Genomic DNA, 17,252 nt, shown 5'->3' with positions numbered 1-17,252 from the left:
GTAAAACAGTCTAGTAGTATCTTGGAAAGTTAAGCACACAACTAACTATATGACCCTACCATTCTACTTCCATGTATTTACTCACAGAAATGGAAGCACAGGCCCTTACAAAGGCCTGCATCTGAATGTCCACAGCAGCTTTATTCGAAACAATCCCGAACTGGAAACAATCCAAATGTCTTCGAGAAAGTAGATAAACTGTATTATGATCATGCAATGGAACAGTACTTAGCAACAAATAAGCAATAAACTATTGATACATATAACAAACTAAATGAATCTCAAAATTATGCTGGATGAAAGAAACCAGACACAACGTACATACCATATGGTTTCATTAAATCGATTTTTATAAAACGCAAACTAATGTATGGTGACAGAAAGCAGTATCTGGTACTTGGGGTAGGTGGGAAAGCTGAAAGTGCATGAGGGAACTTTTTGGAGGTAAAGGAAATGATTGTTGTCTTGATTGTGAGGATGATTTCAACAGTGCATACGTTATGTCCGCTCTAATTAAACTGTGCACTTTCAATACCTGCAGTTTATCATATCTCGATCAACGTGTTAAATTAATGGAGACTTTTAACTGTTGTCCAAGGTTTGCCACAAATTGTATTACCTGCATATAACCAGACACCTAAGCTATATTAACCACCATCCCTGTGGTCCCCCTCTCTACCACGGCCCCCGTGGAAAAAAGCTGCAACACAAGAGACAGAGAGAGACTAGGTCACATTTTCATCTACCAACGTCATTTTCTCCTTTCCACCTTGTAAAAATGGATTTAGGGATTCGTCTAATTTTGCTGTTTTAAAATTTGAATCAGCATGAACAAATTAGGAAACAACACGAAATTCACGCCACTACTTTACATCATTCTTTGAAGCCTTGAGAAAGGAACCTGTCTTTATATGTAGGTGGGGGACAACTCCCAACCTTGACCCTCTGGCTCGCACTCAGCGTGCACGCGGCCATCTGCCTGCGTGGCTGTCCGCATGCGTGGCCCCGCCCAGCGTGCGTCGCCGCAGGCCCCGGGGCCTCGGAGGCGGCCACGTGAGCGAAGCCGCGACCCACTAGATGGCGATGATGGCCCCCGGCGGTGTCCGCAAGGGCCGCGTGGAGTCCCAGCGGCCGAGGCTCGCGGGGTAAGTGTCTGCGCTTGCGCGAGGGCTGGCGGACGGTGAGCAGTGGTGGCGGGCAGAGGGCTAAGGGCTCAGCATGTGGGGCTGGGGACACTTTCCTAGGGATTCTGTGGCGGAAAGTGTGAGGTCAGTAGTAGTCCTTCTGGTAGGTGCGATGGTGGTCGCTCCCGGGGCCACAGTTTTACCCTGGTCGCCGGTTAGGTCTCCCAGGATGGCGAGGCCATTTCCTGGCCGGCCTTCGCCGCCGCGCCCCTTTCCGAGGGTGACAGGCCCCGAACTTCGAAGTTCGGGGCCCAGAGGCGAAGCTGGCCTGCAGATAACGCGGGCCTGAGGGTTCTCGGTGTAAATGGGGAGTTCTCTCTTCTGAGCTACTTCGACTTCGAAATCTCTCGAAGTAGTCGTCTAGGAGAGACCTGGACGGACTCACTGCAGTCCTGGCCACGAACTGGAGATTCAGGAGTGCCGTTTGCTGATCCCGGTTTGCAGCAAGTGGGTGCTGCATGAGTTCTTCGTAGTCGCCGCGGGAAAGTCGTTTTGATCCCCTTCAAAACAACGGTTTTAAAGCTTAACTATTCCAGAAATAGCTCGTGTGTGGTGGGATTTCCAAAGTAAACATTTTCTTCTTCTTTTTCCTCTCCTCTCCGTTTTCCTTATCTCTCTCTCTCTTCTTTTTCAACCAAATTTAAGCCAGGGTCTCCTTAAACTGATTCCAACTTGGTTTTACAACATTCTTGATCACTCTAAAAATTACTTTTCGATCAGTATTGGAGGAAGAATCCTTGTTTTGAAGATTTTTTTTTAACTTTTTATTTTTTAAAAAATTTAAAAGATCTTATTTATTTATTTTTTAGAGAGGGAAGGGAGGGAGAAAGAGAGAGAGAAACATTAATGTGCGATTGCTGGGGGCCATGGCCTGCAACCCAGGCATGTGCCCTGACTGGGAATCGAACCTGTGATGCTTTGGTTCGCAGCCCGCGCTCAATCCACTGAGCTACACCAGCCAGGGCTTGAAGATGTTTTTATGCTGCTTAGTGTATGGAAATTATTTTTAATTAACAAAAGTTAGAGTAAAGTTTAAAAACTTTCTATGGGCTCTTTTTCCTCCTGTGACAGAGTTAATATTTTTCTCTTCCTAGTTCAGAGAGCATTTTAAACTTTGGTGTAGTGATGTTTTTAGATAACTTTTTCTTAAATCTATATTTTCAGTTTCCTCCAAAGAACTAACATTTATGAATGTAAAGTGTAATATCCTAGTGTATTAAGGATAAAATTATAAGTTAATGGGCATTTATTTTGAAATGTTTTGCAGTTGGGAGAGTATATTATATAATGAAAATTTGCCCATTTTAGAAGTAATGGGCAAAATTCTTTTTGCAAGTCTTTAATTGCAGGGTATCTTCAAAAGCAAAACCACTGTGCCTTTTAAATAAAATTGATTACCAGTCTGAAGCATTTGTTCTACTGCTATACATATTTGTGGTGTTTCTTTTTGTATAGTTTATGGAAGTTCTCTTGGTTTGGAAGGCCATCAATTATTTTAATCTTTTTAAAATCCTCACCTGAGGACAGACTTACTGATTTTTTTTAGAAATAGGAAAGGGAGGCAGAGAGAGGCAGAGGGAGAGGGTGAGGGAGAGGTGACGTGGACATGAGAGAGAAGCATGGGTCAGCTGTCACACGTGCCCCACTGGAGACTGAGCCCACAGCCTAGGCATGATGTGCTGGGGCGATGCTCCAACTGACTGAGCCACACTGGCCAGGGCAGGGCATCAATTATTTTAAAAGAATATATGCATTGTTATGAAATACTGACTTATGTAACTCAGCGAAATGTACATGAATTATCCACTTAGTGAACATTTGTGAAAGTATGGCTAAAGAGATAATTTCGAAGATAGTGTTTGTATATGATGAATTGAAAAATACTATATACTAAAAACAAGTAAAATAATTAATTGAAGGAATACTTTTGAAGTCTTTAATATAAAGTTTGAATTTTGATAACTAGGGCAAATCATACTTGTACAAAATTGAACATTAGGTTTAATCTTTATGCACTGGTAATGGACATATTATTAAACCTAATTTAAGACATTGCATTCTTTTAGTTTTTCAGAAATTGTCCAAATGGATGAAGATACACCTGCCAATAAAGGTACTGCGACTAAATTTATTTTTGGATGTAAAAGCTAAGTGATCTTGATTAATTTCTAATTTTCTGTGCATTGTGATTTGGTTTTAGTTGAAGATGTGGTTGGAAGTCATGTGGAAGATGCAGTAACATTTTGGGCCCAGGTAAACAGCAGTCTGGTATTTCTCTTCCGTCTGTTCCTCCACCGACACAGAACCTCCCCAACAAAAACAGAAATCAAATTGTCATTCTCCATTTCTGGTTTTTATTGACAACCATTTGACACAGGCACTAGAAGACAAATGGCTACAGCTGGAGCTTAACCCTTGAGTTATGAGTGTAGTGTTCACAGTTCACTGAGTGTAAGAAAACAAGAATGTAGTTGTGGTTTCAGAGTTCCACTCAATTTAGTGCCAACAGTCTGGGCTGCGTAAATTACTGAAGGGGCTGAGAAACTTTTATTTGTGAGGTTGCAGCTCCATCTAGCGGTATTTTATACAACTGTTTCTTGAAAGAAACTGACTTTAAAAGCCTCATCATTTTTCTAATGGCTTAATTTTGAATAGGAGACACAGTATTTTCTCATCACAAAATTGGAAGCAGTAATGAAATATTACTGTTGCCAAGCTTCAAGTCAGATAAGTTTACTGAGGTTTAATTACAAAGCGAGGCACCAAAGTGCACGTGTTCCAGAATTTGAGATGGTGAGCCCCTATAATGAACTCGAGTGCTCCCTAATTTCTACTTTTGTGAACTACACGTGGAGGGAAGGGAACGGCATTTCTCTATACTTCCACAGCATGAGAACTCCTGTTTGTTGTGTAGATGGGGTGAATTGAAAGGGTGGGAATAGAATTTATGAGAAGAAAAGTTGTAGAAGAATGTGATTAACCCAGAGTACCTGAAGGAAACATTGGAAGAGTGCTATTCATAGAAAACTTATGACAGGTTTGTGTCTCTGCTTATGCGTGTGTTTTATAAAGTGTCCACATGTTCTGGTTCTGTGCCCTTTGTATTAATAGCATCTTTGTCACTCAACAGTGTCCCAGGTTGGACGATAAATTATGTTTAAGTTCATGAAATAGGAACAACATTTGTTAGCATAAATAAGATTTTCTATCTAGACGAATGCTATCAGTAGAAATATGTGTACCATATAAGCAATTTAAAATTCAGCAGGCACATAAAAAGTAAGAAGAAACAGGTAAAATGAGTTTTAATAAATATATTTTATTTAACTTAAAATATCCAAAATGTCATTTCAAAGTATAATCAGCACAATTATATTAACAAGATATTTTTCTTGTTTCATGTCTTCTTTTTGCACATGAAATCTGGTGTCAGCAAACTTTTTTTGTAAAAGATTAGATAGTAAATAGTTTAAGGCTTGAGGTATGTCCAGAAAGTATCCAACCATGTACTATGAAAAATAGAGACAGTTATTTAAGAAGATACAAGATACAAGAAACATTATACACAGGACAGTGATGCTTCAGTCCCCTTCAAAGTAGGTACCTTGGGACCTCACACAGTTCTCCCAGTAATCATCAGCAGCCCTGTTATATTGTCCTAAATCTCATGGATGGTCTGAAATCTCTTCCTTTCAAAGGCAATTTTAGTTTTGGGAAAAGCTGGAAGTTGCAGGGTGCCAAATCTGGGCTATAGGGAGGCTGAGTCACCTGGCTTATTTGATGTTTCACCAAAAAAACTGCACAAGACTTGATGCGTGAGTGGTCACATTGTCCTGATGAAACTATCAATCACCAGTTACCCATAGCTGTGCCCTTTTTTGTTTTATTGCATCTCTCAACCAAAGAAGAACATTGAGGTGGTACTCCTTATTAATGGTTTGGTCTGGAGGTGTGTACTTGTGATGGGCAACACCTTTCCAATCAAAAAACACAGTTAACATGGTCTCAGCCTTGCTGTGACTTTGCTTCGCCTTCTTTGGGTGTGCAGAACCAGGCGACTTCCATTGGGACGACTGGGCCTTAGTTTCCGCATCATAGCTGTAGACCCACGATTCATCTCTGGTTGTGACCGTCTTGAGGAAATCTGGTTCATTGATAGCAGTTTGAATCAAGTCCTTAGCAACTGCAGCATGATATTCCTTCTGCTTTGGTAGCAGAAGGTGTGGAACGAATTTTGCCATGACACGTTTCATGCCTAGATCCTGCGTCAAGATCTCAGACACGGTTGTTTTTTGAATCCCCAGATCAGCTTCTTCTTCTCGCACTGTCAGTTGCTGTTCTTGGTTGCAGCCCATACACATTCAACATTTCTCATGTGTCCCGCTGTTGCAGGCCTTCTAAAATGTGGATCACTTTTAACAGATTTTTGACCATCTTTGAAGCATTTGTGCCACACTTTTGTTAGCACTGCCTCATTGCATCATCCTGTAAAGTCTTCTGAATTATCTGAATAGTTTCCGTATAGGAATGTTCAAGCTTAACACAAAATTTGATGCAGATTCATTGCTCTACTCAGTTTGAATGTGAACAGACACACAGTACACAAGTTCACTCAACAGTGTCTACCACCCCCACTGACTAGTGCAGTGAAGTCATCATTGTTCACACATGCACATTCCAGTCCACTCTCCTTGGCTGCCAGGTTATATGGATGTTGTGCAAATCATCCTGGTTATTTCAAAAATGGATAGACTTCCACCTTTTATTTGAAAGAAAGAGTTTTAATTTATTTAATCCACATTGCTACAAAATCGGATTATGTAGAATATTTTGGTGTATTCCAATCTTAGGTAATTTCAGGGCTGTATTCACACAGGCTACTTCTAATGTGTCTTGGGGTCTGTAAATTCAGTTCCTGTTTTTACTGAACAGTGATGCTGGTACTCATCCTGGTGTCCTTGGGTCTGCTCTTTCAGTGTTTCAGTCATCAGAGATAATCATGTTCATTCCAACTTTACTGAATATCTTGTTGATATATTTAGAAAAACCTATCTGTTTATTTTGAAATAACTTTAGACTTAGGAAAGTTGTAAAGTTAGTACAGAGGCTTTCTTTATACTCTTCATCCATCTTCTCTTAATGCTAATATTTTACATAAGCAGAGTACAGTGATCAAAGCCAGGAAATTAACATCGTTATTAACTATAACCCTTATTGACATTTCTCTAGGTTTTCATTGTCTTTTTTCTGTTCAAAATTCCACATTGTTAATTTAGTGTTATGTATTCTTAGTCTCCTTCAAATTTTGGTACTTCCTTTACTTATCCTTGTCTTTCATGACTTTGACGTGTTGGGTGAGTTTTGGTCAGTTACTTTATAGACTATCTCTCAGTTTGAATTTGTTTGATGGTTTCTCATAGATTGGCAGTAATATTGCAGAAGTGCTGTTGTGTCCTGTTCAGTGCATCACACTGAGGATCTGTGATGTTGATATGTCTTACTATTGATGTTAACCTCGATCCACTTGGTTATAGTGGTAACTGCTGGGTTTCTTCACTGAAAAGTTACTGTTTTTCCTTTTGTAATCAGTAAATATTTTAGAGGGAGCTACATTGAGACTTGTTTCTCTCCAACTTTTTAACCCACAAATTTTATTATTTTTTAATATGGTACTTACCTAATGATGATTTTCTATTTCCCTCACTTCTACATTTATTTTTTATTTTCTTTTTTAGATTTAATTTATTTGTGTCTAGAGGGGAAGGGAGGGGGAAAGAGAGAGTAATGCCAATGCGTGAGAGAAACGTTGACTGGTTGCCTCCTGCATGCGCCCCAGCTGGGGACTGGGCCTGCAGCCCGGGCGTGGGCCCTGTTGGGGAATCCAGACTGTGACGTTTCGCTCTGCAGGGTGATGTGCCCCAGCTGAGCCACACCAGACAGGGCTCATTCCTTCTACATTTATTAATTGGGATTCTGTAAGGAACAGCTGTCTATTCTCCACCATTATTTGTTTACTTGAGTATTTATATTAATATGGACAGTGGGTATTTAGTCCATGGGATGTATCCAATACTGTCATTATTTATTTTATATTGTCATTATTTAATTTGTTGCAGCTTTGGCCATTAGGAGATTGTTCATGTTAGCTATTGTATTGTATCCTTTAAACGTACCCTCATTTTTTTTTTTAGCATTTCTTTGCTTTCTGGCACCACTACATATGACAGGATTATCTTTCATTTCCCTTTCCTAGCCCTGGAATCAACCACTCTCAAAGGAACCCTGTTTCCTTTCATTGGAGAGTGTTGTTTAGAAATCAAGATCGAGGTGCTAGGCGTGCATGTGGCTACTGGAGTGTCTTTGTGTCTAGGCCCTCTCAGTAGACAGAGCTAGGAAAGGTATATGTATAAAAACCCACTCCTACACACCTACGTTTCTGTCTCTGTGTGCCTCTCTCGTGTATGCATGAATGCACACTAACATACATAATGCACGTGCACACATATGTATTATGAGTTCACTCTGATGTCTTCCAGTTCTAATCTAACACTGTAGGTTTATTTAGCCTTCTTTAATTTTAATGTCTTTCTACCTTTCATTGTTTACAGTACATTTGTTATATTTATTTGTGTAATCCTAGTATATACTTAAATAGTTCCTAATTGTTAACTCATGACCCTGTGAGAAATGAATTTACTAACTAGATTACAGTATTTGTGTACAGAGGAATGTATACATTTTGAAATTGTTTTTACACGTTTCCTTTACATAAGAACAAATACGTGAGAAGACTCATGTAATTAGACCAAAGTATGCTATCCATTTTGAGCAATTTGAATTTGATCTAAAGTAAAATCCAGAGACAGTTGTTTAAAGCTATCTCTTCAGATGATTTAATAATATTTAGTATCTTGGTTTGAATTCCAAGTAATTTTAGTTCATGGAAAGCAAAACTCTTCTATAGCCTAGTCCCATTTCTTAGAAAGAAGTCATTTGCCTATGAAAAAATACTGACATAAGGATTTGATTTAATTTCTAGTGCTTCATAATCTTTGAAGTATTATGCTTAGTAGAACCCTTAATTGTATAATGCTATCAACTCACGTTTTACTGAATCTTACACTGTATTGGTCCTTCCTGCCAGAGTATCAGTAGGAATAAGGATATTATGAAGATCGGTTGCTCATTGTCTGAAGTTTGTCCTCGTGCCAATTCAGTTTTTGGGAATCTTGATCCAAAGAAGGTGAGCCATTTTCTTGGATGTAATTATTCCATCTGTCATGTTAATCTTTTCTATATCTTAAGTGTTAACAGTTTTTGAAATTTTTGATGTATTTGAAAGGAAGACCATAATCATAGTAAGTTTATTGTTTCAGAAATGCTTATAGACTGTCTGCTGTGCACCAGGCACTGTGCTAAGCATTGAGTAAACACTGCTGAGCAAAACAGAGTCGTCGTGAAATGCAAGGAGGCACCTAGTGCGTGCGGGCCTGGTGCCTTTGTGTGCTGGGCGCCTCTCTTGTCTTTCCCGGCTCCGAGCCCTGAATGTTTAGTTGGGAGAGGAAGATTCCTGTCTTTTGATACGGAATTAGATTCAGAATAGTGTATGTATAATGAGCCCATTTGTGTAAATAAAAATGTATACACGTAACCTAGTGTACGTGGAACATTAGTGTAAGTGTAAAATTATTTTCAGGATGTGTATGTTGAAGTGTTGGGAAGGAAATCTTATTCTTTACCCTTTTCAATACACTTTGATTTTCTTCTAGTAACATGCCTCTATTGGTTTTATTTTAAAATAATTAAAACCCCAGTGGCTTATATAAAAATGTGTAAAAGAAGAAATTTAGAAGGAAGGGAGCAGTGTAGCTTGGAGTTCAGCAGCAGAATGGATAAGGTAATGCAATTTGTAGTTTTTAGGGTTTTTTTTAAAGCATCCTTGTAGTCTATGACTGTGCTTAATAGTGTTAAAAATGAAAACATACCTGCTTTTTCTATGTTGAATGCAAAATAAATTACTTGGTTAACAAAAAATTCAAACCAGTTTCAATAATAGACTTATTATAAATGATTGCTCAGTCCTCTCCAGTTACCATGAATGGATGGTACTTTGTAAATTTTCCTCAGTGATTGACTGGTTCTCTCTCCCTCACCATGTAGGTGGGTCATGGGCTGTGCGTAGTTGAATTGTAAGACAAGATTGGGACCAGGTGCAATGGGACTGTGTTCTAAAGACAAGTAAACCTGTTTGGAATAGAGTCTTATTTCTGATAACTTCAGATTCCTCAATTTGGACAGTCCCAGCTCTATTTCTGGAGATAAGTCCCCATTCTTACCTAGACTGGGTTGCAACGATACATCATTTCTGCCACTTGCCTTATTCCAATTGTTTATTTTATTAGTATATTATGACAAAGTCTTAACTGAAGGTAATATAGTATTTGGTAGAGTTTGAAATTGGGTAGGGCTGCAGATTATCAGCTATTTTTGCTACTCAACCTGGTTTGCTTGCTGAAAAGGGAAGGAAGGTGGTTGGGAGAGGGGACCATGCCGATTGTGCTCTCCTGGAGCGCCCTCTGTTGGATGTTAGCGGAGGGAGCCAGAGTCAGGTGCTGCTTGAACACGCTCATTCTTTGTAGCAATTGCTTTGTTAGATATTTGTTTGTGTGTTTGAATTGACGTGTACTTTATTGCTTTGGGGAATTGAGGATTTTAAGTTTCACACTCTGTATTGCTTTTGCTTTAAAATCTGTGAATTTCCTATAGTTCAGAGTGATATGCTTAAAATTTATTTTACACTGTCACTTAAAACAGTGTTCCTCAACCTTTTTTCATTATGCCCTTTTAAGGCATTTTCCCTGTAGTGGATCTCTTTCCTCCAAGAAATTTGAACACCACAGATGTACTGTATATCTGTTTAGGTTGTCAGATAGGGTTGAACTTTGGAGGGCTACAAACCATTGTAATATCTACTATGCCTTCCCATCCCCTGAGAATCAGTTTCAACTCCTTGGGGAATATTTTTTTCCCATTGAACATGAATGGTTTAAAGTGGTTATCAACCTGTGGCGATGTTGTATTCATTCCCCACCCCCAGGGCCCATTTGGCAGTGTGTGGAGACCTTTTTGGCCATCACACTGGAGGGAGTGTTATTGGTGTGTTGTAGGTAGAGGCCAGTGGGATGTTGCTAAGCATCCTGCAGTGGGCAGGGCAGCCAACACCTCCACCTGTGCCTGCAAAGAGTTATCCCGTCTCAGATGTCAGTGCTGCTGAAGTTGAGAAATTGACATGCACTCTATAAATTTTCCTCCTTGTTTATTAAATTAAAATATTAATTTAAAATAAATGGAAGTTTGGTATTAAGGATATTTCTAATTTAATTTTACCCACTTAATGTGGGTAAATTAACCTTTAAAGTAAAAAACCTTTCCTGGCTGGTAGGACATAGGGATCCCACCATAGTTGAGAATTTGACTTAAGTGACATATGCTTGGAATGTTTATGTTTTAAGAGCAATTAATTGTACCAGTATGTCTTCATATGTTAAAACAGCGCGATTTCAAATCTAATGCTTGTGCCTTTTTAAAAAAATAAAGTAGAGTTGACATATACTATACTATTAATTTCAGATATACAACATAGCCATTCAGCATTTATATTGCTTATGAAGTGATCACCACAATTAAGTCTAGTAACTGTCACTGTATAAAGTTATTATAATATTATTTTGACTGTATTTCCTGTGCTGTACCTGACATCCCCATGACTTACTTATTTTATAATGGGAAGTTTGTGCTTCTGAATCCCCTTCACCCTTTTTGCCCGTTTCCCTCACCTCACAATTGTCAGTTTGTTCTCTGTATTTATGAGTCTGCTCCTGGTTTATTTGTTCGTTTGGATTTTTAGATTCCACATATCAGTGAAATCATACGCTATTTGTCTTTCTCTGACTTATTTCATTTGGCATAATACCCTCTAGTTTCATTCATGTTGTTGTAAATGGCAAGTTGCCATTCTTTTTAATGGCTCAGTAGTACTCCATTGTATGTATGTGGCATACTATCTTTACCTATTCATGTATTGATGGACACCTAGGTTGCTTCCATATAGTATTGGCTATTGTAAATAATACTGCAATGAACATGGTGCATATGTCTCCAAATATGAAAACACTAATTTGTGGCACCTTTTGAATTATCTGGTTTTCATTTTCCCACCCCCCTGCCCCCTTTTCGTGGAGAGGCAGAAGAACGTAGTAGACTCTGTAGTCAGATCGCTTTGGTTTGAATCCTGACCCTGCTGCTTACTAGGTTATGACTTTAGGTGTATAATGGTGAAAATCGAGTTCCAGCCTCATAGGGCTGTGAGAGTGAAACAAATTATGTGTTAAGTGCTTATTGACATGCAGAATAAGTGCTTCATAAGTGCTAACCACTGTTCTGATCTACTTAGCATACTTTGATTCATTGAAATTCCAAATAATTTTACTTTCTTTTTCTCTTTGTAGATTTATGGTGGATTATTTTCTGAAGATAAATGTTGGTACAGGTGCAAAGTGCTGAAAATCATCAGTGATGAAAAGGCAGGCATAAGTGTTCACTTTTTTGTTTTCTTCTTTAAAAATATTTTGTTTATTTATTTTTAGAGAGGGAAGGGAGGGAGATAGAGAGAGAGAGAGAGAGAGAAACATCAATGTGTGGTTGCTGGGGGTTATGGCCTGCAACCCAGGCATGTACCCTGGCTGGGAATCGAACCTGCGACACTTCGGTTCGCAGCCCATGCTCAATCCACTGAGCTATGCCAGCCAGGGCAGTGTTCACTTTTTTCCCCCTGAGAAATAGTTATTCTGGTTCTAAAATTTGATGCTTATTTATGCCTTCATTGTTTATTCAAACTAGTGATAAAATCTGGTTCAATGAACTTATTAATTGATTAAAACATTTTTTGCTTAAAAACATCCAGGTCAGATTCAGGAATAGTCTTCTGTATTTAAGTTGTCATATATAATCACTCCAGATTGTCCAAGAATAATTTTTGGTGACTAATTGTTTTTTTTGTACCTCAGTTCTTAATACCTTTGTTTGATTCTTGCTGAGCAACTTTTAAAAGTTCATTCCATTAAGACTGAGTAAGAAAATGACATTTTATTGATCCCGAAGTCATGTTTTACCTATCACTTAGTCGATGTGCATATTGTTAATAATGAAGACAGCCTTGCAGCTTTCTCCTGCCTTAGTTAAATGTGATGATTTTTCTTTGTGTTTAGTTATCTTAGTTTTGAATTTGTGGGAGCTTTTACTGGGATTTGTGGAGCAGAGATTCTGCGTAGCTGTTTGGTAGCAATTGCACACTGCAAGCTGTATAAAAGCATTTCTGCAGGCTTTTCTTTACTGTTTTATTTAGTGGGGGTTTTCCAGGACTTGAAATATTTCGTAATAGATATATTTTATAAGTGTGTTTCTTGGTGTAATAAGGAGAGGCTAATATGAAACAATTTGAATAATGTTCCAAATACCATTTTTAAAAAATCTTATGTTTTATTGCTTTCAAAGATAATGGTTTATTTTAATGAAGTAGACCTTTTTAATAGACCTTTTCCCCACAATTTGACAACTGTAGATGATACTTTGCATTTGATTTTGACTTAACTTTTTCAATTAAGGGGCAAGTCACTCCTTAATTGACCTCAGACCTTGTGATAAACTATTTTTCTTTTTAAGCAGATATGGAACTTGAGGTAAAGGTGAATTATTCATTTCCAAGGTCTAATAGCTAGACTGCGTTGAACTTTTTAAAATATATTTTTATTTTATTTTTTACTTCTTAAGAGAGAGGGGAAGGGAGGGAGAAAGGAGAGAAGCATGGATGTGTGAGAGAAATTGATCAGTTGCCTCTTGCACACCCCCAGCCAGGGACCTGGCTCTCAACGCAGGCGCGTGCCCTGACTGGAAATCAGACCAGTGACCTTTTGATTTGCAGGACGATGCCCAACCTCCTGAGCCACACCAGTCAGGGCTGGGCTGTATTTAATTTTCACAGAAAGTTTGATAACTTTGCCTTTCTTTTCAACTTGAATTTAATTGTGTTGCTTGATTCTAACATTCCAGGGAGAGAATGGGAGAGGGCCATAAGCTTCATAAATTAATGTTTATTTAATACCAGTTGTTTTTTAAAAAAGCCAAAATGAAAAATGGTACTCTTGGAAATAATACTGTTTGGTACCAAATATAGAAATCACTGGGTTCTCATGGTCTATGGGTTTTTTTCTTATTTCGAGAATATTGCTGGAGCTCTTGTTTGTCAGTTTGAGGCAAAATGCTGTCTTGATTTATAGGTAATTGATAGAAAGCAAATTGGTGGTTTATTTGAGGTATTTAATCTTAGTTCCATATTAGTATTTGTTTCATTTTTTTCCCCTCCAGTGTCTGGTGAGATACATTGACTATGGAAATACTGAAATTCTAAATCGATCCGATATAGTTGAGATTCCTTTGGATCTGCAATTTTCTAGTGTTGCCAAAAAGTACAGACTTTGGGGACTACAGATTCCTTCTGGCCAAGAAGTTACCCAATTTGATCAGGCAAGTCACAGATTTTAAATATTTTTGTTAACAGAAATAAAACTATGTGCTTGAAACAAAATATAAGTGTAGCTAAATTCCACTAATTTTCTTTAATATAAAAGTCTGTATAAATAAGTGAAAAATATGAATTATAGAATAATTAAAAAACAATTATATAATAATATATTTGTGCTGATTTTTGGCTAGGTAAACATCGTGATATTCATATACAAGTGGTATAATGTGTATAATTTATATAATTAGTTTTTCTGTTGGCAGAGATTAAAAGGAGAGACTATTATGTGATGGAGAAAATGATAAATATAATTATTCTGTTGTCTCTGGCTTTTGAGAGAGTATTTCAGTAAGAGTGATCTTTAACCTAGTCCTGGTCATAAACATAGCACATTTGAAATTAGTGGGGTTGTAAATTAATCAGGTTTTACTGCTTTTACAGAGGCTCATACTATTTGATGTGGTGATTGGCAGCGATGTTCTGCTAATCTAGATTCTAGTTTGTATTAATTTCCATTAAATTTTGGGTTAGCAACGTAATTCTAGAAGACACTGATAATTTCAGAGGTGGTTTTACAATTTAATTAAATTGTATTCCAAGTTCACGGTTCTGTCTTGGTGGGTAGGGTGTATCAAAGTAATTTTAGGAAATTTAATATTTTTGAGCTGTAAGCAGGTTCTTATTTAAAACTAAATCTCAAGATATCTTCCAATTTGAAATATGTTTTAGATATATCTGTGCTTGGTGCGCAGGATGGATAATCAATAATTAAAAGTTAGCAAGTACATGATCTCTCATATGGCTTCTCATATGCTGGTTGTACAAGTGTTACACCTTTCAATAAAATTCAGTAAGAGGGCTTTGAACTTAGGAATTTCTAACATCTCATTTTCTGTAATTTCAATTTGTTGATTTAAAAAACATATTGATATTTTGTGCTCTTAGTTTCTGCTTTTCGTTCCTGCTGTTGTCTGTCTTTAAAACCAGAGTCCATGATTCTAAGTTTTGTTGAATTTTAGTGCCTTTTCTAGGTACCAAAATTTATTTTTATGTGCTGTAGCTTCTGAAGACACCATTATATTTGGTTGGGGCCAAAATGGTCAACATAGTTTGCTTGGTTTAAAAAATTATTTGAGGGTATTCAATAGATACGTATTTAAAAAAATTTAAATATGGGTGTCTGTACAGGTATTAGATCTACCTCACCAAGTGTGTAATTGGAATCTATTCCTACACGTGCAGAAGTGTATTTGCATAACAAGGGTAAGACTACTTCTACAGAGATTTGAGAATAAATAAATACAGTCATTGGAAAAACTGGGTGGAAACAAAGTAAATGAAGAAAAACATGTGGTAGCCCATTTATGTGGCTGGTTTATGTTTTTTTCTCTGTTTTTCTTAGGGCAGAACCTTTTTGGGAAGCTTGATTTTTGAAAAGGAAATAAAAATGAGAATTAAAGCAACCTATCAAGATGGAACACTTATTGCTCAGGCGGAGTATGGCACTGTGGATATAGGGGAAGAGGTGGCTAAGAAAGGGTTTGCAGAAAAATGCAAACTCACTGCCAGCACGAACACCTGTGAGGAGAAACCGGATCCTGGTCAGCTCGTTCTCAGGAACCTCAAAGGCCCCATCCCGCTGTGGGGGCACAGGTCCAATCAGCCATCCTTCAGCAGGCCCAAGGGGCGGCTAGGGGGGAGGCCGACTCTTGACTTAAAGGATGAAAACGATGCAGGAAATCATGTGACATTTCCAAAGTAAGTCTGTGGTGGGGTGTTTAGTCTTACCTATTTTTAACTCAGGGTCGGAGCCCTTGTCATGGGCTGATGTTTTGGGGGTCCTCAGCTATGTCAGTGATTTTTGAGGAATGATACTAATTATTTTATTTCTGGTTTTCTCAAACATGTATTATTACCCTCTTCTTTAGTAGAAATCTTTAGTAGAAATGCTTTCATTAAAAGCCATTTTGAAAGAAAAATCATTCCTGAATTGTTTAAAGTTCATATACCAACTCTTCATGGCAATTCTGTTTTAAAAATCCTTAAAAATTTTTTTCACTTACACTTGACATTCAACATTATTTTGTATTAGTTTCAGGTGTACAGCATGGTTAGGCAGTCTTACAGTGCCCCCCCGATATTTCCACCTGGCACCAAGCATAGTTACTGTATATAATATTAGCCAGTATATTTCCTGTGCTGTACTTCACATCCACATGACTATTTTGTAACTACCAGTCCGTACTTCCTAATCCCTTCACCTTTTTTTATCAGCCCCCTAACCCCCCACCCCCGCCCGCTCTGGCATCCATCAGTCTGTTCTCTGTATCTGTGAATCTGTTTCAGTTTTGTTTGTTCATTTAGTGTGTTCTTTAGAATCAGTTGTTGCTACAGATTTTGTTCTTTAGATTCCATATGTAAGGGAAATCACATGGTACTTGTTTTTCTTTGACTGACTTATTTTACTCAGCGTAATACCCTCTAGGTCCATCCATGCTGTCGCAGGTGGTAAAATTTCATTCTTTTTTATGATTGAGTAATGTTGCATTGTGTATATGTACCACAGCTTTTACAATCTACTCTTCTGCTGGGCAGAGGAGGGCAAAGGGGGAAATATTGGGATAACTATAATAGAATAACAGTATAATATTTTTAAAAACTCTGCCCTTCTGTTGATGGGCACTGGGTTGCTCCCATATTTTGGCTGTTGTAAATACCGCTGCAGTGAACATAGGGGTGCATAAAGTCTTTAGGTTAGCGTTTTGGGTTTATATACCCAGAAGTGGATGCTGAGTCATAAGCGTGCCAGCTCTCTTGAATACATTTATCAAAAATAGAATCTACCCCGAAATCTGAATTATTCAGGGAGAGCTGGAATTTCAAATAAGCTTTGAAGTTTTTCCTGCGGTTTTAGAAATATTCTAATGAGTTTTCAGGAAATTGCCTTTTTTATTAAACGAGAGGCTCTTTGTTATTCCTGTGAAAACTTATTGTGATGGAATTTGATTATTACAAAAGAAGTTCAGTTTTTAGATAATTGAACCATAAATTGAAGCAGAAAGCCACGTTTGATGTTCACAAGTCCCAGACCATTCTATGTTGTGACTCAGGTCGTGAGGCCATGCGTTAGGTGATGGAGCTGCTGGGATTTTATGAGTGCCTCGGAACTGAACTGTCAGATGGACCAGTGGCGGTGGGGAGGGGGGAGTGGGAGAAACCGATGCAGAGTGCTTCTTACTGGATTGCTGGAGTGGACATTGCTTAGAGGAAGTTGGAATATATTTTCTTGAGAGTTGGAAGCATTGTTTCCAAAGTAATGACTTCCGTTATAAAATCTAGTTTGCCTTAAAATATGTTTTAGTGTTGAAGGATGTAAAGGTTTTAGCTTAGTTTCCAAAATTAACTTTAAGATATATTATGGTATAAAAAGCCTACAACAATAGTTTAGATGTCTGACCTCTGTCAGCCTTCTACAGTTTGGTTTTAAA

At 38.0% G+C, this 17,252-nt stretch overlaps 1 protein-coding gene across 1 annotated transcript in view; it reads left to right on the top strand.

The window, feature by feature from the left end:
* Nucleotides 1-3,254: 3,254 nt before the first annotated feature.
* Nucleotides 3,255-17,252, top strand: part of STK31 (serine/threonine kinase 31) — a 58,484-nt gene continuing 44,486 nt past the window's right edge. The window contains exons 1-6 of the mRNA XM_045827040.1: nucleotides 3,255-3,297; nucleotides 3,385-3,437; nucleotides 8,329-8,427; nucleotides 11,693-11,767; nucleotides 13,608-13,766; nucleotides 15,167-15,522. Of these exons, the coding sequence (XP_045682996.1) occupies nucleotides 3,270-3,297; nucleotides 3,385-3,437; nucleotides 8,329-8,427; nucleotides 11,693-11,767; nucleotides 13,608-13,766; nucleotides 15,167-15,522 (770 nt within the window). The 5' untranslated portion in view covers nucleotides 3,255-3,269. The remainder of the gene's footprint in view (nucleotides 3,298-3,384; nucleotides 3,438-8,328; nucleotides 8,428-11,692; nucleotides 11,768-13,607; nucleotides 13,767-15,166; nucleotides 15,523-17,252) is intronic.

Source organism: Phyllostomus hastatus, unplaced genomic scaffold, assembly GCF_019186645.2.
Source record: "Phyllostomus hastatus isolate PE091 unplaced genomic scaffold, TTU_PhHast_1.1 phas_scaffold_78, whole genome shotgun sequence".
In the NCBI taxonomy this organism is placed as follows: domain Eukaryota; kingdom Metazoa; phylum Chordata; class Mammalia; order Chiroptera; family Phyllostomidae; genus Phyllostomus; species Phyllostomus hastatus.
The sequence above is the reverse complement of the archived record's forward strand: the minus strand, read 5'-3'. Positions and strand labels throughout refer to the sequence as shown.